General features: G+C 49.1%; 9 protein-coding genes across 9 annotated transcripts; 5 read left to right on the top strand and 4 right to left on the bottom strand.

Moving 5' to 3' along the window:
• Positions 1-387: 387 nt before the first annotated feature.
• Positions 388-3,265, bottom strand: ANOM_005409 (putative GTPase activating protein (Gyp5); the record flags this gene model as incomplete). The annotated part of the gene is made up of 4 exons (XM_015550666.1): positions 3,129-3,265; positions 1,511-3,067; positions 510-1,451; positions 388-450 (listed from the first exon to the last, which is right to left on the bottom strand). Exons 1-4 carry the CDS (start codon positions 3,159-3,161, stop codon positions 388-390), a joined length of 2,595 nt encoding a protein of 864 aa, XP_015406856.1. The 5' UTR covers positions 3,162-3,265.
• Positions 3,266-4,133: 868 nt separating this feature from the next.
• ANOM_005408 (Rab geranylgeranyltransferase BET4) lies at positions 4,134-5,373 on the bottom strand (the record flags this gene model as incomplete). Its single annotated transcript, XM_015550665.1, has 4 exons — positions 4,134-4,504; positions 4,561-5,146; positions 5,201-5,308; positions 5,365-5,373. 4 exons carry the CDS (start codon positions 5,371-5,373, stop codon positions 4,134-4,136), a joined length of 1,074 nt encoding a protein of 357 aa, XP_015406855.1.
• A 418-nt stretch (positions 5,374-5,791) lies between these two features.
• ANOM_005407 (WD40 repeat domain-containing protein) lies at positions 5,792-8,532 on the top strand (the record flags this gene model as incomplete). Its single annotated transcript, XM_015550664.1, has 2 exons — positions 5,792-6,818; positions 6,920-8,532. 2 exons carry the CDS (start codon positions 5,792-5,794, stop codon positions 8,530-8,532), a joined length of 2,640 nt encoding a protein of 879 aa, XP_015406861.1.
• A 1,845-nt stretch (positions 8,533-10,377) lies between these two features.
• On the bottom strand, positions 10,378-12,970 carry ANOM_005406 (Utp12 domain-containing protein; the record flags this gene model as incomplete). The annotated part of the gene is made up of 2 exons (XM_015550663.1): positions 10,378-12,340; positions 12,399-12,970. 2 exons carry the CDS (start codon positions 12,968-12,970, stop codon positions 10,378-10,380), a joined length of 2,535 nt encoding a protein of 844 aa, XP_015406860.1.
• Positions 12,971-15,461: 2,491 nt separating this feature from the next.
• On the top strand, positions 15,462-18,384 carry ANOM_005405 (putative transcription regulator BDF1; the record flags this gene model as incomplete). The annotated part of the gene is made up of 4 exons (XM_015550662.1): positions 15,462-15,565; positions 15,628-15,905; positions 15,950-17,640; positions 17,702-18,384. 4 exons carry the CDS (start codon positions 15,462-15,464, stop codon positions 18,032-18,034), a joined length of 2,406 nt encoding a protein of 801 aa, XP_015406859.1. The 3' UTR covers positions 18,035-18,384.
• Positions 18,385-18,850: 466 nt separating this feature from the next.
• Positions 18,851-20,202, top strand: ANOM_005404 (uncharacterized protein; the record flags this gene model as incomplete). Its single annotated transcript, XM_015550661.1, has 4 exons — positions 18,851-18,994; positions 19,084-19,182; positions 19,258-19,790; positions 19,868-20,202. 4 exons carry the CDS (start codon positions 18,851-18,853, stop codon positions 20,148-20,150), a joined length of 1,059 nt encoding a protein of 352 aa, XP_015406858.1. The 3' UTR covers positions 20,151-20,202.
• A 203-nt stretch (positions 20,203-20,405) lies between these two features.
• On the top strand, positions 20,406-20,789 carry dph3 (CSL family zinc fnger-containing protein; the record flags this gene model as incomplete). The annotated part of the gene is made up of 2 exons (XM_015550660.1): positions 20,406-20,663; positions 20,730-20,789. The coding sequence occupies exons 1-2, from the start codon at positions 20,469-20,471 to the stop codon at positions 20,787-20,789; spliced, it is 255 nt and encodes an 84-aa protein (XP_015406857.1). The 5' UTR covers positions 20,406-20,468.
• A 702-nt stretch (positions 20,790-21,491) lies between these two features.
• On the bottom strand, positions 21,492-22,256 carry ANOM_005402 (frataxin family protein; the record flags this gene model as incomplete). The annotated part of the gene is made up of 3 exons (XM_015550659.1): positions 21,492-21,764; positions 21,898-21,998; positions 22,103-22,256. The coding sequence occupies 3 exons, from the start codon at positions 22,254-22,256 to the stop codon at positions 21,492-21,494; spliced, it is 528 nt and encodes a 175-aa protein (XP_015406869.1).
• A 432-nt stretch (positions 22,257-22,688) lies between these two features.
• ANOM_005401 (uncharacterized protein) lies at positions 22,689-23,473 on the top strand (the record flags this gene model as incomplete). Its single annotated transcript, XM_015550658.1, has 1 exon — positions 22,689-23,473. A coding segment is annotated over one exon (785 nt), but the record flags the coding sequence as incomplete, so codon positions are not given.

Below are 23,473 nucleotides of genomic sequence, written 5' to 3'. Positions count from 1 at the left end.
CTGGTAATCAAGAAAATATCCGCTACACTAAGTCAGACACTGAAAGCATCAGAGGGATCAAACAGGGCAAGACCGGATGTGGTCTGGAAATGATCAAGTCACTCATAACATGAAATCGCTTCATAAGATGCCTGCTCATAAAAAATCTCGGCACGCTGCCGAGAACTCGCGCTGCGTTGGAAAGGAAACATGATGATACAACAAGCATTTGTCCTTGCCAGAAGGCCTCGAAACGGACAAATCCTGAGCCGCTCCGTCAAAGAAATGTACATGCAAGTCGGAGACCAGGGAAGTGAAGATTACAATCATTGAAACCAGCCAGATGAGGAGGCCCTTCACATTTGGACAGGTGAAATGTACAATAAAAAGCTCACACAGGAGTGGAATCTAATCGAGGGCCTTGCGGAGATCGCTCCATTTTTGTTTCAGATTCTCGTGGTCTTCATGGATCTGCAGCGAACAAACGTTAGATCGTACTTCCAAAAAGGCAAGTATGCGGTGCGGTTTACCTCTGCCCACTTCATCTTCGCCTCCACGAGTTCTTTTTCCATTTCCGCCATTTGCTCCACCATTGACCGGTTTTCGTTCTGAACCTCCATGTTGCGCTTCATGATGCGATCCATCTCGGTTTGGAGCTTCTCTTCGACCTCTGCTGGCTGTTGGTCCACGACAATCTTCAGGTTTTTGACCTGCATATTCAAGGCGTCATTCAGGTCAGTTAGCTCTTCGTTTTCTACTTTGAGATGGACAAGTTCAGAAGCAAGGTGGACATGCTCTTTGTCCGACGCCTCGGCTTGTTCTTCCAGTAATCGGATCCGGGCACTCTGTGTGGCTACCGTATGCTTGAGGTTCTCTAGCTCCTGTTCGCGTTCTCTTTCAGTCCGTACTTTTTCCTCCCATTCCGCCGTGTAAGCACGAATCGTCCCACGATCAAGAGGAACAGCACAGGCATCCTGGACCAAGAGGTCCGCGCGATACACTTCCTTGTCGGCAGCCCCCGAGCTGCCGAAGAACCCAGACTCGAGGATCGACGACGCTGAGGGTTGTTTGTCAATGTAGACGTCGAACAAGCGCTCCTTGAGGAACGTAGTCAGTGGAGTCATGTCCTTCATACCCAGAAGCGCCTCGGAGTTTCGATGCATAATGGCGATCGCAAATTTTAGGATTGTATTTTCAAGTCCCTCATCAAGAATGAGATCGTAGATGCGGAGAACTAGTTGTAGGGGGAAGCGATATGCGAAAAGAGTCAGGAACCACTGCGTGGCATACAACTGCGGGTGTACCCCTCGCCGGCGAAGGTGGCAGTATAAGGCAGGTTCCATGTCCTCGAGCAAGCGTTCGAAAAGGAAAAGGCTGCGGTGCAAACCAGGCATATCGTGGATGAACATCTCCCGTAAGCCATAGTGATTCATCAACTTGACCAGCAGTGTGAATGCTTCGGCCTCATCCATCTACAAGGAATGTATGTTAGCATGGGGCCTTTCTCGAGGCGTGCATTAAGATCACTTACATTAAATAACAGTGGCATAACAATGAAATTCATGCCCTGCGCATAACCCACGGCCTCGTCGTACAGAGCGTACGCTTTACACAAACCAAACAGACCTTCCTGGTTCCCTTGCGACACAAAGTAGCGGGAATAACTTGTGCGAGCACCCAAGTCCCGCCGAATAGTCTTTTCCAGCTTCTGCAGAGCCACACCGTCTTCCTTCTCCTTCTTTTTCCGAGCCGCCTCGCTCGTAGCCTGCTCTTTTGCCAGTTTTTCGGGGTCCACTTCGTGTGAAGGGCTAGGGGACCCGTTGACCGAATGCGCGGCCGACCCAGAATGTTCGGAGCGGATGGACGATCGAGATGAAGATGCGGACTCTTTGTCTCCATTTGTCGTGCCATTAGAAGTCCGGGCCTTTTCCTTTTCTGTGCCACGCGCAACCAGTTCCCGATAAACTTCTTCGAGTTCGGGGTTTCTGCTGTCAGCCAGGACTTGCCAGATGACCCCTCGAATGGTCTGCGGGATTCCTCGTTTAATGGCGGCGTTCAACTCTTCAGAGTTCGCGCCCTTCAGCGCCTGGGGACCACCGTTGACTAGTTGCTGCCATAGTTCCCAATCGACAGGTGCCGCTGCGTCAGTTGCGGAGGCTGAAAATCCAGAGACTGTTCCCGGGGCGAGATTTGGATTCACCGTCGCTGACACATTGGGCGGCGAGGTTGCTGTTATAGCTGCGGAATCGTTCTCGCCTTCTTCTGGGATGCTGGGGGGCGGGCTTCCTGCGGGTTGACTAATGCTTGCACGTCCTGACGCGACACTTGCTTCGTCATTCTCCGAAACTAACCCTTCATCCCGCATTCTGAGCATTTTAAACTGATCCTTCAAGCTGTTACGAGCCGGCTTTCGAGACCCCGTACTCGCACCATCCTGATCCTCACCATCCTGTGTTCGGCCGGCCATTTCAGGATTACTGGAGATTGTGGATATAGAAGCGGCCGTGCTCCGGCGACTATTTTGAGGTGGTGATTTCGTCTCTTTGCTTCCCGTCGAACTCCGAGTAAGCCAGGCAAACGGGCCTGTGAGCTTTCGAGCTGGTGGTGGTGGCGGTGCAGCAGGGGCTGTGTTCTTGATCACGGGAGGAGCAGGATCTGACAGGCGAGGATTCTGAGCCGACATCGACTCCATAGAGGATAATGGAGGAGAGCTAGGGGTGTGGCCCGGGCTTATATCATGGTTGTCGAAGGACTCATCATCTTTGTTGTTGCTAGCGAGATTCACCTCGGCGAGGGAAGTGGTAGACAATCGGTGAGCCGTCAACAGTGGGGATTTCTGTAATTTTTGTTTGCGAGGCGTTTCCTCCGCTTCCGACCGTGTATCCGAATGAGCATCAACTGTCTCTCCATTTGTCTTCACTTCATCCTGGTCAGCGGTTGGCAGCGAGGGCGCATCGGTTAACTGAGGTGTGGTAGCCGAAGCGCTCGGGGGACTGTCTGTCAGGGAGCGGGTGGAGGAACTCTGGGGAATCGACACGGTGAGATTATTTTGAGATGTTGGAGCTTCCAGGGCATCGTCGAAGGTATCCTGGCCAAAGAGTCAATGAGTTTAGATTCCTGAAAACCATGGAGCGCTGGTAGTATCTTACTCCTTCATAGTCTCTGCTACTCCGTCTAGACATGATGAACCGGAGCCCCCTGGGGCAGTTGAATAAGTCTGTTCAAGATGTTCAATCGAAAATTTTAGGATCACAGTCGGTATTGGAATATAAAAACAAGGTATAAAGGGTGATCAGAAGAACGGGAGGGCCATGGCAAGCAGGGGGAAGGAGGTTGTAAGACAGAGTGGAAGCCACCACGCGGTTCGGTTTAGTTGTTTAGTTGACGGAGAAGGGGTTGGATATGGAATGGGCCCCAACAGCCACCAGTGGAAATGGGCCACTTGAAGGGGGTGTCAAAAGGCAGAAGGAATTTCGCTACGAAGGATTCAAGATAAAAATATCAAATAAACCAAGACACTAAGGTTCGGGGTATATGACTTTTCTGCAGACTTGGTGAATAATTTTTGATTTTTGATTTTTTCTTTTTTTCTCTATAGTATGTATGGTGTGTTATTGAGGAGACTCGACAACTTCCGCTATTTCAATGGAATCTTTGGTAACGTTGGTTGATTTGCTGGTGAAAGCTTGGCGGGTCTAGAGTTCCGGTCAAACGTTATAATCAATGCGTACTTTCTTTTCCCTTTTGTTTCTTTTTTGATTTTAAATATTATTTGATTGTTCTTTCGCTTCCTTTTCACTATCGATGATCGCCCTGTCCGGATGTACATGCGGTTCAAATTCCAATGTTGTATGTATATACCTCGTATTTCGACTACTAGTTTAGTATCTACTAGTAAGTATCAAATGTTGTAAGTAAACATTCCTGAAACTCCCCTGAATTTCGCTCATCCACGGATGAAAAAAACCTATTGGTCCCCACAGCCCAACTAAACACTCCTACTATAAGGATCCTCCAAACTAAACGACCGGCTAACCACCACCAACAATTCGGCCTATAGGAATTACAGGGAGTTGACCCGATGGAAAGGTAATTCCGCACTTTGCGTTCTATGATATGTTTATACAGAAATAGTGAAGTAAGGGGGTGCTCCCCTATCTGCAGAGTGAACGCTCAAAATCCAGCCACCGTCCACGCCGAAGCGGGTCTATTTTCTTCAACTCCGAGATCCAGCTCAAAACCTTTTGTTGATCGCCGCTGGACATGGTGCCTTCAATTTTCGACGCCAACAAGGTACAGTCGATTAATGCTTGGTAGATATACTTACAATCCTCCGCCCCGTCCAGCATATCCTGAATCTCCTCGATCTCTTGGCGAACATAGTTCAACCGCTCCGACGGACTGAGGTTCGGTGCCATTGTCTGCCCTGATGTTGCTGGGTCAAATGTGCACATTAAGTTTTGGTGATAAAACCATAGTGACTGGTCATATGGGTCACACAGGGCGCGATGGATAAGCTCCAGTTCTTAGTTGCATTAGCGAAGAAAGCGATCATTTCTTATGTAAGACAGAGAAACGTACCGTCATTGAGCATCTTCCTTCGTTCCGCATCAGTGGCTGATTTCTCATTGAGCAATCGCTGGATAAGCTTCGTCCGATAATGCCACGCGGAAAAGTTAGAGAGATTGGTCCCAATCATCTTCTTCGCATACTCGAATTCTGCTTGCGCCATACTCTCCCCCTGTTCTTCGGATGCCAGTGTTTCTAACGTGTCCACGACAACTCGTCGGTAGCCCCAGCCATGGAAGTTTCTGCTGTCTAGGCGAAGCATTTTGCCCACAAGTGCTAACTCTTCTTCCCAAATTCTTCGGGAAATGGAGAGCGGCAGCAGGCGTTTAGCTTCATCTAGGAGCCATAAACGATAGTTCCAAATCCAGTAGCATTTGGGAAAGCTGCGCAGTAGCGGCATCAGGAACAGCAGGTCATTCTTGATTAAAGTAGTTATCTGATCCGCTGCAGCTTCAGTCGAGTCGCTTGATGCAGCCTGTGTGAATTCGTGCCGCAAAACCCGGCGTCGATAGTTCCACACCGTGTAGTACTCCGGGTTTTTGGTCAACAATTCGGAGATATTTTGAAGTGTTTCAGGCGTATACTGCTGTTCTGCAATCTGGATTACCTATCAGAATGCCCAGTGTATTCTGAGGAATCGAAGCGGGTATACCTTCGCACGAACTAGCCGATCCAACTCCTGGTATTTTTCTATTTTGCGAAGCTCTTGCTGACGAGTTTCTTCGGATTTCTCCTTCGAGCTGTAGCGGGGTATCCCATGCTGCCGAACCATCCATCAGTAGGTGTGGGGTATGCAGAGGGAAGATTAAAAATTACGCTGGCCATGTTGACCTGTTGTCTATCTATGCAACACCTGACTAGTTGAGACGTGTCAACACCAGAAAGGTATGGTTTTCTCAGGCCTACCAGTAAGGAGAACGATGGAGTAGAAGTCACGGCTGTTCGACTCCGTTTGAAGTGCTTTCCCTATCGGGACGTCACGTGCCGTGTTATACTACATCGGCCTCATCGAGACGAGATCACTGTCTACTTTCCTTCAGCCTCCAACTTATCTACTGTCTATCAAGGGATATGTTATCGCATTACAACCCAATAGTTTTATACTCAGGGTCTAGGTTTCTATGATCTGGACCCGTACCTCCATTCTTTTCTTAACTTCGAAGCATTCCAGAGCTGACCATAGCATTCAATTATTACGTCTATTACAGGTTGCCAACTGCAACAGTTGGGCGTCGCTATAGCAATGATAAGCTCTAGATGCCGTGTATTGCAGAAGCGGGATCCTCACATGGAAAGCAGGCCGTCAACGCCTGAGCTCATCTCAGACATCTCTAGTGATGACGACTCTAATCTATCAGTTGACCGCGCTATTACTCCACCGCCCCTCATAGGGCCTGTCACTCATTGTACAGCTAATCTAAGCAGCACTACCTCGCCTTTTTCAGGGGGGTACAAAGGTCCTCGTCCAGTTTCTCATCCTGCGCCTGTGGCGATCAAAAGACACCATACTGTCTGCAATTCAAAATACCCACCTATAGAGGTGGATGGTGTTGCCAAACAAGCATTACCGTCTGCCAGAAGTCAGCCTAAGGCTAAAAGGTGTACCCTAACTAATGCAAATGGCGACCTTTCGAGATCTCCAACCTCGCCGGACAGGTTCATACCCGTTAGGCAATTTATGAATCCACCGTCGACCTTGTTTCGTGTTGGCAAAAGCCCTCGGGAGTTATCCCCTGAGGAGAGGTTTCTGCGCCATCGTTCACAGAGAGAAGATCCATTTATGCCCACACGTCCAAGACGGTCTGTTACCACTCCCGGCGTACCCTCAAGACGTCCACTACGACTGTACTATGGACCCCGTTTTATCGATATTCCGGCCATCGCAGGGATCGATAGCTCATTAAATCTAGAAGCCGGGTTTAGGCAAGTGACTAATGGGGCTGTCTGGCATGTTGGTGGAGCATCTGCTGCCGTATGCAGACGATCTAGAACAGCATCTAGTCGTTCTGGGGGGGCTTTGACAAGTGGAACAGCTGCTCCCATGTACAATGCTAGTTTCTTGCCGCCTGCAGAATCGACTGAGGAACAATCCAAATACGAGTCAAGGGTAGCTCTTGCACTGGATATTGACCCAGCAAGAACCCTTCTCAACAGTCACCACGGTTGGCCACTACTTGAGTCTACCCCGGCTCCATTCTCTCCCCTCTACGAGCGATTCTCGCCATTGGTCTGGAAAGACAATGCATGGAAGAAGGCAGAGAAGGATAGGTGTAAGTACAATTTATCTTCTAATTGCAAATGATGCTGCATGGTTACCGGCCACTCATGGTCTCTCTAAACCATCTAACCCCATTCCACATTTTAATAATAGGGAGTACTACGCCTATACCAAGGAAAGACAGCGGAAGGATTGTACCAACGCTACCGTTCCGTATACTAGACGCACCCAATCTCCGCGATGACTTTTATTGCTCAACACTAGCGTATTCCACCACTTCGGGGATTCTTGCCGTCGGCCTTGGCCACCATGTTTACCTTTGGTCTGAAGCTTTTGGCGTACAGTACCCACCTTTCACTGACCAGCATCCTTCGAACTACGTAACCTCTTTGTCATTCTCCTCGGAGAGTGGAGAGAAAGGCATTCTGGCTGTTGGCAGACGTTCCGGTACACTCAGCCTTTGGAGTGTTTTTGATTCAGAGATACGCTTTGAAATCAATCATCCTTATACAATCACTTGTGTTGCATTCAAGCATGTGAAGTCGCGCAGAATATCAGAGAGATTCCAAAACGTTGAGGTAGATACAGAAGATCTTGCTATCGGCGATGATTTGGGTAATATCTGGTACTACTCAGTTGAGTGGCCTGACGATGAGATCCGGGAAGATTTTGACTGGCAAGGCTCCATGACCCTGATTGCCAAGATATCGGCCCATACGCAGCAGGTTTGTGGCATATCCTGGTCTCCAGACGGAGTGTTTCTTGCTACTGGTGGCAATGATAATGCGTGTATGTTATTCGATCTGCAAGATATCATTCCCCCAAGAGAATTGGGCATAACCTCGAAGTACCCGAATGCGCTAGGACAGAATCGTCTCAACTCATCAATGGAGAGCACCCATCAACAGCTCTTACATAGACACTACATTGATCGCAGTATATCTACATCTTCCCGTTCTGGAATCGCGCCTGTCTCAACAGGTCTCCTCAGCCGTGTGGGATCACTCATCTCAGATCGCGACCGAACGGTCATAGTGCCGCCAAGCTATCAGAAACATCGGCTTGTTCATTCTGCGGCGGTTAAAGCAATAGCATTCGCTCCCTGGCAGCCATCTCTTTTGGCCACTGGTGGGGGCTCTAATGACCGCGCCATTCACTTCTACCACACGCCGTCTGGCGCATGTTTGGCCACTATCAACGTCTATGCTCAGGTGACTAGCCTTATATGGAGCAAGACAAGGAGAGAGATTGTCGCCACCTTTGGCTTCGCCCAGCCAGAGCATCCGTTCCGAATTGCTGTCTTTGCCTGGCCAAGCTGTGAGCAGATCGCTGCAATCCCCTGGGGCCCAAACGGTAGTAGTTGGGATCGTATAGAGAATGAGTCGAATGTTGACTGCGGCCGAGCCCTCTGTGCGGTTAGCTACCCCTGCAGGCCTCCTACTTATGTGCTTGATAAATTAGACAGTCCCGATGGCTCCTCCATATCTAGCCTAGTGAATCAACTGAGGCTGAACAGGAAAGGAGGAAGTGCACATTACCGGCAGGCAGTTGTGCGGCCTAGGGCCAAAGAAGGAGGCCTCTGGTGTCCACGCACGGTCGAAGAAGGATGTATCATTGTGGCTTCTAGTGACCAAAGTGTCAAGTTTCATGAAGTGTGGAGCAGTGGAAGAAAACAAAAGGCTACAGCTTCTGGGCCATACGGTGGCAGTGAGATCCTCGAGGGTATCGAAGGCCTAGAAGCCCCAGGAAAGGAAGTCATTCGTTGACGTTAGAGCTTCGGCATGCAGAGCTTCCTGCATCGTTGGCAACTATATCCTTAGTCCGTTGGCTTATCATGCCATGCATGCATCCTTATGGGGCACCGTAATAGACAGGTCATGGCTATAAATATAACATTCTATAAGACAAGGTGGAGCCTACTCGCCTGGTACTGCAGCAGGTCTCAGCCGGAGTCTGGTCCACTTCCTATTGCTGAATATTCTGCAATATTTATGAGAAAGTAGGTCGCATTGTTCGCCTGGGAACCGGGAATGCCATAGCAGGCAAAAACGCCTGTTAACACGACCGGACTGCAAATATCCCGTGGCGGTGCAACGGTCGTCATCGCATCATGCGGGTAAGCGATATATATGGGAGCCAGGAGTAGAATACTAGGAAAGAAAAAAGGGTAGCGAGCAAAAAAGTAATGCGAAACGTCAGCGACAGGATTTGAACCTGTGCGGGCGAACCCAACAGATTTCTAGTCTGTCGCCTTAACCACTCGGCCACACTGACTTCGATGAAGATTAGATAGCGGGTTTTGTTTATAGGAGGTTGCAAATATTTTCAGTGTTACTGATGAAACTATACACTTCCTTTATGAAGATGAACACGCGAGACGGGAGCTCAATTCTTATACTTGGAGCTACTAAAACATGTAGGGTGCTAGGTACTAACTGTCATTGAGCTGGGCAGTTTTGATGTCATTAAAACATCTTGCTATGCTATCATGTCCGTTTGTCTGTAGGGTTGAAGTACAGCGGGAGGAACGGGATGGGTACATTTGCCTGGGGAGATATAGCGACCAGGATAGGGACTGGCGGCGCAATTGTACTCCATACATGGAATGTAGGATTCAGCTTTAGTAATTGTTCCTATACGGCTTTTTTTGACACATATAGTCAAGCAGCTAACAATGATCCGTAACCCAAAGTATATGATGCTTGGACGACTTCGGGGGGTGTATGTACATACATGTGGTAATATCTAGGAACATCTGGCCGATTTACACGAAAGGGCAAGTAGTTCAGTCCTACACTGAGGACAATATCTTATAATACCTGAGTATAGAGCAAAAAATAAAGGGGGGAAAAAGAAATGCCGTCAGCGACAGGATTTGAACCTGTGCGGGCGAACCCAATAGATTTCTAGTCTATCGCCTTAACCACTCGGCCACACTGACAGTTGATGTATTTTCCCAAGATATTTAACAATATAGTCCTGGAAGAAATGTACGTCTACGTTTCTTGTGTGGCTTTGACAACCTATGTACTTCACTAAAAATGTAGGTGATGTCAGTGGATTGTAAATGATTCTGTATGTCTCTATTCAACTCATTAGTTACTGTTACTACCTGTGTTATCACTGGCTTGTCTTCGAGTGTTATCCAGGATAATTCATTCTTGCTTTGTGGTATAGTCTTGTTGGTTGGGGCTTATATATATTTTCCCTGATGCCGACGCAGCATTCGAGAGAAAACATATCCATGAACACACAAGAACACAGCCCCCACCCAAAGGACTTCAACTGAACGAGGCTACCATATCCTACTGTCGCCCAACGCGTAGTGCTCGCGGGGTGGACAGAGAGAGGGAACACAAGTATACAGGTGTTCGTCTAAGAATAAGGAGACAATGTAAGGCGATAGGTCCCAAGACCGAGAAATTAGTAGGTAATAGATGGTAGTAGCAAGCTAACATAGATACTAATGAACAATGTACCCATACATTATACTCGGAGTACATGAAACAGTTTAAATAAATTCTTTTCTCTTTTTGAGCACTTTTTTTCTGGATGTAAGAAACACGGAACTCCAGGAAAAACCACAGAAGAACAGGGTATTAAAATCTAATCTATTTTCTCGCCTTGTTCTTCCCCTTCCCTCCACCGCCTAGCTTGGTCTTCTTTGGTGGCGGCTGGGGAGCTGAAAGGGCTTCATCCTCAGAGTCATCCTCCGTGTCAGCAATGAAATCGGCCACCGAGCCGGCACTCTCGGCGTCATCGTCTTCGTCGTCTTCGTCTTCCTCCAGGGACTCCTCAGCGTCGGAAGAGCCGGCAGACTCCTCCGCCTCAACGTCAAATACATCTTCATTCTCATCGTCATCCTCCTCACTGCCCTCTTCCTCGTCCTCAGACTCATCAATGCCAGAGTGGACGCCGTTCAGCATGGACTCGTCCTCGTCGAAGGTCTGATCGCGAATCAACTTGGTCCGTGGTGTGGCCATATGCTTCGCAGTCTCAGCATCGCTATCCTCCTCCTCAAGCTCCTCCTCTCCCTCAACGTAGATGACGTTGTCTTCATCCTCACTCTCCATTCCCTCCACTCCACTGCGGATGGATTGCCTCAAGCCGAGTTGCGCGTCCAACATATCGAGCTTACCCTTAAGCAGCAGCAAAGAGGACAAGCTTGATGAGCGCTGATCCATAACCTTGTAAAGCGTAGCCATACGCTTCAAAAGATCTGGCTGGCCGGCGAGGGCCCCACCATGTGCGACACATGTCCATTGGATCCACACGAGGAGGTGTCCGTACCGGCCAGGTCGGGCAGAAAGGCGCTCGGCCAGCTTTTGGAGGAGTGTAGCTGCCAGGGATGACTCCAAGCGTTGGATGGTCGTCCGGATAATCGAGAGGTCACCGGTATGGAAACAAGATTCAAGCATGTCGTTATCGTTAGTCTTGAGGGACTGCGTCAGAACAGTGGAGAGCGAGACACCGGATGGAATCTGCTGGACTGCTTTGTTGGGTTTCCCAGGAACAAGAGATCCGATGCGGACATCGTCCTCAAGTTCAGCCTCAACATCGATCTCTGCTGCATTTGCCCGCATGAGCTCGCCAAAGGAAGGTTCGCCTGTCTCGTCCTCATCTTCAGGGGCGGACTCCTCCGCGTTATCCATCTCCACGTCGCTGTCGGTACCGTTCTTTTTGTCTGTTTCCTTCACTTCACCCGACTGCTTGCGTTCCTGGTCGTCATCATCCGAGTATTCATCGCTATCTGAGATAGCGTCTTGCTTGGAGTCTTGCATCTCAACATCGTCATCTACGAGATCTCCTTGCTGTACCACTGCCTTGGACTCATCGACCTGGCTCTCACCTGTCTTCCTTGCACCGTTTGTGGTTACCGATGAGAGTACTGAGTTGGACTTGCTCTTGACAATCTTCTTTGTGCCCGTGAATGCCAACTCGTCGGTTTCTTCATTGAGACAAGAAACACGTTCGAAAATAGGAATGACCCCTCCTTCAGTATAAGCAATGACTAGATCACGGCCCTGAAACGATGCTGTTACCACAGGGACGAGCGCATCGGAGCCCTCGGAGCGCGTGATCTTAATGGAGCACTCTGCCCTCCTGGTCATCTGCCTTCCCTTTGCCTTCAAGCTCTTACTTGCCTGTAAGTCCTTTGGCTGAACGAATGGCCTCATGAAAAGCTCAATTGTACCGTCGTCAGTTACAGCTGCCAGGGCTTGCTTCTCCAACGACAACGAGTCACCTGTCTTCCCCCCGAAGCCGGTATACAATGACAACGAAGATACTTCTTTTTCAGCCACCAGATTCATCACGAGCTTCCGACTCTCAGGATCAAACACATTGATATAACGGTCATTATCGGAGCCGAGGAACAATCCGGCAGAAGCGGACTCAGTGGAGGAGGTGAGAAGAGTGTGGATAGAATTGCGCATAGCGGGGAACGCAATTGGCGCATCATTGTTATCAGTATCTATTAGATATGGCGTTTGAGATGCGCAGATAACAGGTGGGTTGGAGGGAAGCGGGCGCGCCAGACTCGTGGCCGCCGAGGATGAAGGCAAGTTAACTATCCTAGGACGTGATGTTAGACAGGTCCCGAGAATCCCACGATAAGGGTATATGAGCTTACTTTGTGCTTTTCCCGGTGCGCAGATCCCATTGTACGAGTTTGTTATCACCACCGACACTCCAGCCTTCTTGAGCGGGCTTGCCCAAGGTAAATTTGAAATCCTTAACACCTTCATCATGAGCTCCAGCGAGTGTTCCGACAATCTTGTCCTCCGTAGGCGAGTACATCCGGATATCTGAAGTACTGGTACCGAAGGCGACAACTACATCTCCCTGATCGAACCCACCGGCGGAACCATTGACGTCGGAGTGTCGCTTTCTCTTCTTTTTCGACTGTTGATCGCGATCCTTCTGTCTTCCTGGATAGTATCCCCAGTCTAGGGAGGTGACCATCTCCTTAGGACCCAAGACATGCTCGCATTGTAACCGGCCGGTATTCGTATCATGAATTCGCAAATGCTGAGCATCAAGACCCTGAATGACCGACGCGAAAAGCGCCAATTGATATTCAGACGGTGCAAATGATGCCTTTAATATCGAAGATTTGCTTCCAGTGTATGTCAGGCCGGATACCGCGGGCGACGCAGCGGAGGAAGTTTTCGAGGCGGGCGGGCGAGACGTCTTCTTACCCATTTTGACCGAATCTATAAGTGAACAAGAAACAAACAACGTCACAAAACAGACACTAGGTAGTTAAATAAGCCTAGTCCCGCTTTGAGTTTGAGCGACACCTGGATGTTGTGAGTCTGTTGAACTGCAGACTGTCGCCGTCTCTTGGGCGGTGCTGCTGAGAAGGAAAAAAAAGTTCTGTAGAGCCAGTAGATGGCGCTTGCCCTGTTATGGTCTAGCGCCGTATATGTGCTGCAGGCGTCTTATCTAATCGCCCGCCTCTTCCATCACTCTAGTAACTACTCTCTTTCAAGTCATCTTTCCTCCCAATATATGCGTCGGTCCTCGACGTGTCCGCAGAATGCTGAATCTGCCTGCCTAGGCTTCGCATGTTTCATGGTGTCACTTCCTCTCCCCCCTGTAATCAAGCACCTAAGTGATCTCGACCTACACGTTTGAATCTTCTCACCCAAATATCAGTGTGCTTGAATGCCTTCTCAAACTCACTCACAGCTTTGCCTTCAAATAATGCGCTGAAGATAAGCACTGTTTGCTTCTTCCATTGGTCGATTTATCAAAAGGACCGAAATTTCGTGAGACTCATAAGTCGCATTCTTCGGGCCTTGGGAGCCAAATATGCGCAGTTTTCATTCGGACTACAACTGGCATACTGTTGCATATTCTCCGCGCAGAGTCATGCGTTGTCAGTTGGTACGCTTTTGACTCATTTCTGTCCACCCAGATTCAACTGCAAGAAAACCCCCTTTGTCGTGTTCCACTCCACAGACAAGTCAGGGGTGACTGATAAAGCGCGACACTGGTGATTGTTCGAAGACCAATGTGGCGTGTCCTGAGACCAGCAGAACAAGGGATACAGGCAGCCGCCACTGTTACGCTACAGGTACTACTAGGGAAACAGTTGAGTTAAGCTCATGCTCATATCGTGACAGAATCAGCTTTTTAGAGATCAAAGCAATCTGGTGTTTTTGTCCATGTCCTCATTGACATTCTACTATAGCTATCTCTCTTGGCATGACTACCAAGCCTTAGTGTTTATGTCAGCAACACGAGGCTAGACCTAATACAATGCAAGGGAAGGAAGGGCTCAGGGCTTGACCCTGGGGCTTTCCCGGGTCAGCAGATCAAATTTTTCTGGATCGGTGTGTAGCAAACCAGCCATCAACCATATCCATGATGCAGTCGTTATCCCGTCATGAATGCCTAACAGATTTTTGGGTATGTCATATCTGATCTAACTTACGGTATGACAAACATTTAGTGGATGGCGTCTCATGAAATGTGTCCCAGCTAAACGCCTTGGCAGACTTTCAGTGTTGCTCAATTATTCTTGATTTTATCAGCTTGATGTCCTTTTTTGCAATTCTGAAATTTTGTTTTTTGGAGAGCTGAATATTTTTCGAGGATGTTTCCGACAAAGGGACTCCTGGTACGAGGATCCACCAGAGTTACAAGGACCCAATCGTATCCATGGACTCGTAGAACGCGTCACCCATCAGCCAATCAGCAGCTGCTGAATATTTAATTAGGATTAGTGTATCCGATGGAGTTAGCGGCAGAGGACGGACGAGCGCGACGCGGCCGTTCGTACTTAAGGATTCTAGCACCCCCTCCGATTTCCTCAGTCTCTGTTTCTGGACCTGAGCTGAGCTGCGCGCCGGTCACGCCTTCCCTACCCTTTTTTCTTACCGCCTCGCCTAAACCTGCGTGTCCAAGGTTACTTGTGACCACCCCTGGACATCATCATCATTTATTTTCTTATTTACACGGTCCAACGCGTTTTCGCGTCGCGCTCCCAGATAAGAATCCCAGCCACAGCTACTGCACTTGCCGTTTATTTTTGGTTTTTATTTTTATTTATTATTGTCATTATTATTTCCCCCTTCCCTTTATTATTATTAGCAACAACTCAAACCCCCCAACCAAATTAACTGTATTTCTATCACCATTCACTCCCGATCGCGACTCCACGAGGTCCATTTAATCACCGTGGCCTCAGGCACATGAGTTGGCACGTGCGATCCCCTTAGAGATCACCTGACTTGCCTATTCTTTTTCGACGTCTCCTTTGATTCTTCTTTCCACTTCCGTTTTATCTCGAGATTGCCTCACGCTTAGTCAATCAGGCTTGCCGCCCACGTGACTCTACAGCGTACCGCCTCTTGGCAATATATATTCCACTGCTTCCTGTCGCATTCTCCACTTCCGACCCGCGCTAATACTCATATTTCCTGTATATTCTAACACCGCGGCGTCGCAGCAGTTGTGACTGCTGAGCAACAGTTTTCATCTGTCTTTTGTCACTTAATCAGGGGGTTTTAGTCGACGGTTGACGAATCGATCCATTTAGTCTGTGATAGCGCAGAGAATACCTATTCAGTGCATTTTTGTTGTCGCTTTAAGCTTTCTCGATAACTGATACCGGCTGCTACCTTCATCGCTGCGTGTTAGTACACTGTATTCTGGTCCTCAGTTGGACATTTAAAAATCGACCTCAATGGCGACCCCGCCTCCGGAGGCTACTCCTGTGCTCAAGGAGGAGAAGCCTCAGCTGCCACCGTCGCCAAATGGCATCTCTTCAGTCGATGTTGGTCGCAAAGAGTATGTATACCTCCGACCGACTTTTGGAAATGTGGAGCTAATTGTTGACTGCCTCTTTACAGCGTACAGGGTCTTGTAACTGATTCTAACCCAGACGCGGCCGCTAATGAGAAAAAGGCCGATTCGACCAAACCTGCTTCAGTGAATGGCCATGAGACTACTACCACAAACGGAGTCAATACAACATCCCCTCCGAAGTCACCGACTGCCCTACCCGAGGAACGCAAAGTACCGACCACAGAATCTTCAGCGACAGACGAGATAAAGAAGGAAACAATTGGGAATAGCCCTACCAACTCCAGTGGAAAACCGCCTGCCGATAAGACTAGTGCTGATAATGGTACCCCTCAAAAATCCCAGTCACGCCCGATAGCTTAAAGCCAGCGAAAGAGATGGACGGCAGTATCCAGGCTCAGGGCTCTGCTGCGAAAACCGATCTTCCCCATCATCCTCCAGCTAGTTCAAAGCCTGAAGGTTCTTCGAACAATAATTTAACTACTAAGGCTCCCTCGCTGCCGCCTTTGCAGGGTGTTGATCAGGAAATGCGAGATGCGCCTGATGTGCCGATGTCTCCCACAAAGTTATCTAGGGAACGCGAACCAGACCCAAGAGATGAACCTGCCGCGAAGCGTACCAAGATTGGAGGGGAAGGTTCTGGGCCGTCTGGATTTAAAGCACCCGGGACTCCCGGCCCCGTGGCTGAGCGACGTGCGGATGCGGCAACGAATGGTGATGCGACTATGACCAGGGTTCAGCACAAGTTCCTTCTTAAAGGGATACAAAGCCTGAAGCGTATGCACGACTCACGATTTTATCGGGAGCCAGTTGATCCAGTGAAGATGAATATCCCTCATTATCCGCAGATTATCAGACAGCCCATGGATCTTGGAACCATTGAGAGACGCCTGAAAAACAACGAGTACAAGTCAGTCAAGGCTGTTACTGATGATTTTAACCTCATGGTTCAAAACTCGTTGACGTTCAATGGCCCGGATCATATTGTTGCGCAGGAGGGGCAGAAGCTCAAGTCTACTTTTGAAAAGCAGATGATTAACTGCCCTAGACCTGATGATATCGAAGAGAAGAAACCGAAGAAGTCTTCTCCTAAGACCTCAGCGGCACGACGGGAACCACGAACAAGCATAGGCCAGGCTCCTCCACGCCCAACTGGTGGTTCCCCTCAGGCTACAACATTCGCTTTGGGACCAGAAGGTCTTCCTGTTATTCGTCGCGATTCTACCAATGCTGATGGACGGCCCAAGCGGTCCATCCATCCTCCGAAGCGCGACCTGCCCTACTCGACGAAACCGAAAAAGAAGAAATATCAGTGGGAATTGAAGTTTTGCCAGGAGGTTCTTGATGAGCTGCACAAACCAAAACATTTTAATTATGCGGTCCCTTTCTATCAGCCCGTCGATCCAGTGGCCTTGAATATCCCTACCTACCACAGCATTATCAAAAAACCGATGGATCTCTCAACTATGCAGACAAAACTTAAAACTGGTCAATACGAGAACGCCAAAGAGTTCGAACTGGACATGCGCCTGATTTTCAAGAATTGTTTCAAGTTCAATATCCCAGGAGATCCTACATATCTTGCTGGACAAAAGTTTGAAGAGATATTCAATTCTAAGTGGTCTCAGAAGACACGCTACTTGGAGGCCCATGAACCGCATCCCGAGCACCACAGCGGAAAGTCCGAGTCTGAATCTGACGAAAGCGACGAAGATGCGGACGAAAGCGATAACGACGAAGAACTTCAACGGCTACAGCAGAAGATTGCTGAAATGACACGTCAGGTGGAAGTTCTTGCTCAGAAGAAGAAAAAGAAGACACCACCCGGATCGAAGAAAGCCGGGAAGCTCAAGTCTAGCACGAAGGATATCAAGAAACCTGGAAGCATGAGCCTGGCCAAGAAGGACAAGAAGAGCAGCATAAAGCCATCAAAGCCCGAGAAGCAGCGCTGGGTCACATATCAGGAGAAGCAAATCATATCCAATGGGATCAGTAGCCTTCCCGATAAGAAGATGCAGGAAGCGCTTAAGATCATCCAAAGTAATGTTCCATCTCTCAAGGTACGACCTCGGCCACATCTACTTACTGTCTTGAGCTAAGAAGCCTAACTTTTGCGTCTAGGGCACCCAAGAAACAGAGATTGAACTCGATATTGATGAGCTGCCCAACGATGTATTACTTATGCTGCTCAGATTCGTCAAGAAGAATGCGCCCCAAGTTATGGAAGATGAAGAAGTGGCGACGCCCACTGCTATGAATACTGCTGCTGCCCCTAAGCCAAAGAAGAACAAGCCCATGAGCAAATTCGAACAGGAAGCTCAGATCAACATGCTCGAAAGCAATCTGTCTCGCTTCCAGGGCGGTGGCCGTTCACCAGATCCAGTTCCCTCTGTCGAAGCTAACGAAAGCAGCGACGATTCGGAAGACGACTCGGAAGAGAGCGAGGAGGAGTAAACCTTCGCTGGATGAATTCTAGCTGAATATTTACTTTTCGGAAATCTTCCACTTTGTCTTGTTGATCTACTTTGCTAGTACTCCTGGGCATTCCTATCCTTCATTTTTACGCTATCCATCATTCTAATTAGTTGTTCCCCCATCTTGGTTGTTAACCTGTGTTCCCACGCCAGCCTTTCCTGTTCCTCTTTTCTTTTCCACTATTAGCGATACTGTTGCGTTGGAAGACGGCCTGAACTATTTTTAATCAGGCGCCTGGTATTCTTGTACATAGCCCTTTACTTCTATCGGGTTGAACGTCGCGTCTGAGCTCTTCACTTTCGCTCGCCTGCATCTGGTGGCAAGATCCATAACCCTGTGGTGAACGCACGATATGCTTTTGCTCGTCTTTCATGAGGGCGCTGCCTGCCGACATCGGTTGGACTTGCTCTAAGCATGTTTTGCGCTTGTTCTCTGGTGAAGGCGGAAATGCTTCAGCTGCAAGTCGATGCGCAGTGATAGTTCTCTGAGGAGAGGGTTGTGATGGCACCTAGTGCATGTATGATTACGAAAGAAATGTGAAAACGGAAGCGAAAATCTGAGACTTTGTATTCTTATACATATTTCGAGTAATTCCCTGTAGGCATTGTACTCTACATACCTCCGATGAGTCTCAATATGTTTGTGAGGGTAACTAATGGATCTTCGGATTTATTGATAATACTACTTATCGGTGGGCGGTGACGCAGCACGCCGATTAAATGTTATCCAAATCTAATCTCCAGCTTCACAACCTTGTAGCGACCACATGTTATCTAGAACGCAACAACCGTGGCCATGTTACCTCCTTGCGACCCGGCAATACTTGAGAATAATCCTCAATTTAAGAGACTATACCAGAACTTGACAACAAATTTGCTCAACCCTGATGCTTCGACACGCGCCAACCATGCGCAACCTGCCAGAAAGGCCGTATTGGAAGTACGTGCTCAAACTATCCAAAACTTGGACAATCCCACACTCGGAGGAACACACAAGAAGAATACTAAATTAAGAAAACTTTGCTCCAGGAATTACAAAACTGCCGGACTCGTCATATGAAAAAGCAAATCAAGAAACAAACACTGCGCCAGCTAGCCTTTGATCCCGACTGTGATATATCGGACGATGTGAGCATGGCTCCACAGGCAACCTACATAAACGAGAACAGAAATGACTGACAAGGATGCATGGCTTATCACTAGTACCGCAACACGATTGCAATTATCAGCTTGTATTTGGACTCGTCATCCAATCAGCTCGACCTAGATGGTGACGATGTCGATGGAGCCGATGCGCTATCTCTCTTGGCCCCAGACATTGACAAGTTTTACTCCGATCTTCCTGCGTTGATTAGGCCCTTCTCGAATGCTATTTCGTCTTCTCTGGACGCCCTTCGATTAATCGCTAATGCGGGCGACGCTTCGAATCCTCCGTCTGCGGAGTCATCCCGACCCCGAACTAGGGCTCGTCAGTCAATGATGAGAGCACCCGCTTCTCTCTCCCCACAGCTTGAAGATCGACTGCGTAAATTACGCCAGAAACAGCTATCTGAACTCCCGGCAGCCCGCACACGGATGGCAGCGACAGCGGGGGAAGTCCTGGCGACACGGGCTGCGGTACTGGAGCGTACGGTGGTGTTACTGGAACGCGCCAAACACGGGACACTCGCCCGAGCCACCAAGGCAAAGGCGGAGCATTTAGCTACCGTAGCACGGGGCGTGGAGGGGAAGCTAAGGTATGTCCGACCGTAGTGGCTTTGGTTCAAGTTCAAGGAGGGTATGAAGGTCTGCCGAGACTAATTATACATGATAGGATGACGAAACTGGATATTTGTGCCACGATACACACGCCCGAGACTATTGCTGCCCTCAGCCGATACCGTCAACATCTCCAAGACACCCGAGAGCGGCTGTTAGAGAGAAAGGCGTCAGCTCTGGAGGAACTAAACGCATATGAGGTGGACGACTCGGGGGTAAACGATAGAGCTGTCACCAGAGGACAGTCAGCAACAGGACCTATCAGGGAAATCACCCGACAATACGGGGACTTAATCCGAGAAATTGAAGATGTGAGGTCAGAGATTGAAAGATTATGAATGGGTAGGCATTTCTCGCTCTATTGGTTTTTGTCTTAAGATACCCTTGTTCCAAACGCATCATCGTGCCTTATACTGCTTAATAACCCTGTCCATATTCATCACTTTATACATGTCCTCCAATTGGATGATTCGATTTTGTACCTTTCACCAAAACAACCTTATTGAACCAGCCAATAAACACCACCCCGCATTTTGATCACCTGACCATCCCACCAAAAGTTTTCCGCCGATAAGACTCCATGGAATCTATACACTGATCTTCAAAGTCCCCCAAATCCACAGAATAATCTTTCAGTAACTAGAAATATACCAAAAATGGCCGACGAAGCCCTTTCCATCTACGACGAAATCGAAATCGAAGATATGACCTTCGACCCTGTCCTCCAAATCTACCATTACCCTTGCCCGTGTGGCGACCGATTCGAGATTGCGATCGATGATCTTCGCGATGGAGAGGAAATCGCCGTTTGCCCCAGCTGCAGCTTGATGATTCGGGTTATTTTTGACGTTGTACGTCTTCATTTATCTCTTTCTTATTATCATGTATACATCGGGGTTCTTACTAACATCATGAAGGACGACCTCCCCAAGGACGATCAGCAGCAAGGCCCCAGCACCGTTGCGGTTCAGGCTTAAGCTATCTAAGAGCGAAGTAGGAAAAAAAAACTATAGGGCCTATAAATTGATACCGCCATACGTCGTTATACGTACTGTTCGAGGAATCTCTCGGCTTTTCGTTTGTCGACTTGAAGGAAAAATACAGAAGTTCAGTCTTCGCCACGGGGCCATGCGACATCGCGAGCGCGATGCAGTCGGATGCCCGCCCTCGCGCCGCTGGTAACATTGATCGGAAGATTGAGGTGTCAGTGGGGTCTTGCTGTGCGTGATGTGACGGGGAGTTGATGCGAGACCCGGTTGGGCGTTTTTGTCGAAGAGGCATTGTATCTCTTGACTTTGTGCGGGTAAAACGTGAGAGATGAGGCGCGTTAGAGGGCGTGTGGAGTGAAGCCAATAGTGATCACATCATAATGACGATGCGGTGCTATGGGGCGATGATGGCCTTCTAGAATTGGTCGTCGTGTGTTCAAAATATGGAGAGCAGTGGGATTCCAATACTGAATCTGGGAAAGATAGCTCACTACGAAATTCAAATATGCATATTGTATTATGTCTGCGCAACAAGTATATGGTGTAGTACTCGATGCCGAAATGTTTAATCCACCAAGATTCAGTTATGGGAGCTCTCATATCCTTCAACCACCACAACTCCATGTATTCATGATCCGAGCAACATAGGCGTATCTTCCTATAGCCCAGTCGCATACCACTGCAAGCAGATCACAGTTCCTCAGAGTAGACATCTTTCGGGATATTCAAGGTCAACTCGGTGTTCAACAGGTCCGTCAGATTAGACCCATCCCGGAGATAGATCCACTGCCCACTAGCAAAGGGCCTACTATCCTGCTTCTCGTGCATGTGGTCCCCCTCCACAACCCAGTCGTACCGCTTGGGACCAGAGATAGGGGAGCTGAGCCAGATCTGCTTGTTGGGGGGTTGCTTGTTCAAGACATAGGTGCCGGCACTGGGAAGGATGATGTTCAATACTCCGGCCTACATTCAGGAGAGTGATTAGCAATTCGTATACCGATTGATTTTGTGACGGAAGCAAAGGAGACGAAAAAGCGACAGAGCTAAAGCCCATCCAAGAGGTCCAAAGAGATATTAAGCGACGGAAGATACGCACACTATACTCAGCCTCTATGTCTGCGCCCTCCTCTTGCACCTTCTCTATCTCGCTCTGGAGCACATTGAGATAATGTTCCGCGTATTCATGGTATTCTCCGTCTGTTAATGGCGATGGCTCGGTGACATGGCCGGCGGCGCCGCGACGTTGTTGCTTTGCGGGTTGGGGGCTGGAGGGTCCGCTGAGTCAGGGAAGATGCCCTTACGAGCTGCAGGGGTGCAACGGAAGCCCCGACGAGATGAGCGAGGGGCCAGATTCGCCTGGGGTTGGAAATGAGAAGCTACTGGCGTTGAGATCCGGCCGACGCGGAGGGTCGGGCGGATGGCCGCTGGGAGAGCTCGAGGAAAGCGGGACAGCATAATGGGATGCGTGAGACGCTGACTGGGTGAGACAGTCTTCTAGAGGATTGAGACTAGGTTATCGAAGAGGGACGTTGGGAGGTGCAAGAGTAGAGAAAAGTGGAGGTAAAGGAAATGGATGGCATCATAGCTTATTTGGAGCTTAACTCCATTCGGCGTGGACTTTCTCCGCATTTGATTCCATCACCAATTACAACCATACTATTAGAACAAACTTGTTGCTGCCAACGCCACTTATATCGCATACACTGCATTAGCGTCTGACTCGACGCTTCATCTTTCTTGTCAAGCAGACCACTTTGGGGGTACCGGCGATCTACGGTTGCTATATAGATGATATACCCCCGGCCGTACAGGCCCCTCACCACAACAACCTGGTCATCAACATTCATATTCTTTCGCTCATACCACCCCAAACAGTGGACGACAGTCATGTCCGACGCTAAAAAGAAAGAGAAAAGACCACCCCTAACACACTTTCTCTGCCTCCCTCTCGTCAACTCAAAATCCCTCCCCCAACTGGAATCCTCTCTGGCAGCATTCAAAGCTTCGATTCCACGCCGTGCACTCCGATATGGAGCTCCAGGACAGCCACTCATCCCTGATGGCGCGCTCCGTCCCGTCGGTACCCTGCACCTGACTCTGGGTGTCATGAGCCTCCCAACGAAAGAGCGTCTGAACGAGGCTATCGAGTTCTTCCAATCACTGGACCTAGCCACTCTGGTGCGCGAGGCTGAGAAGATCGCAAGCGCACGCGCGCAAGGGAGGAAGAGAAATGCGCCGTTAGTCTCAGCAGCAGAGCAGTCATCTTTGTCGAGCGCCGGGGAAGTCGCCAAATCGCATGATGAAAGCCCCCCGAGCCCGTTCATTGTCTCTCTTGAATCTTTGCATGCGCTTCCTCGCGCGCGTGCCGCGACGGTCCTACATGCGGCGCCTGTCGATCCTACGGCTCGTTTGTATCCCTTCTGCGTACTGCTGCGGGACAAATTTTTGGAGGCCGGATTTTTGGTGGGTGAACAGAAGAAGGGGAAAGATAACGAGCAGACGAATGATAAGTCTACAGAGGGCGCGGCGGTTGAAGAGCCCTCTCGCCTCGAGGATATGCCAGCCAACATTGCGGAAGAAGCCGCACTTAAATCAGACAAGTCGATAAGCACCGGGCCTGTGTCGAAGAAATCTACAGCGTCAAAACCGAAGATCAGACCCCTTCTTCTGCA

Source organism: Aspergillus nomiae, assembly GCF_001204775.2.
Source record: "Aspergillus nomiae NRRL 13137 chromosome Unknown contig00135, whole genome shotgun sequence".
In the NCBI taxonomy this organism is placed as follows: domain Eukaryota; kingdom Fungi; phylum Ascomycota; class Eurotiomycetes; order Eurotiales; family Aspergillaceae; genus Aspergillus; species Aspergillus nomiae.
Note: the sequence above shows the minus strand (reverse complement) of the source record. Positions and strands in the feature narration are given on the sequence as shown.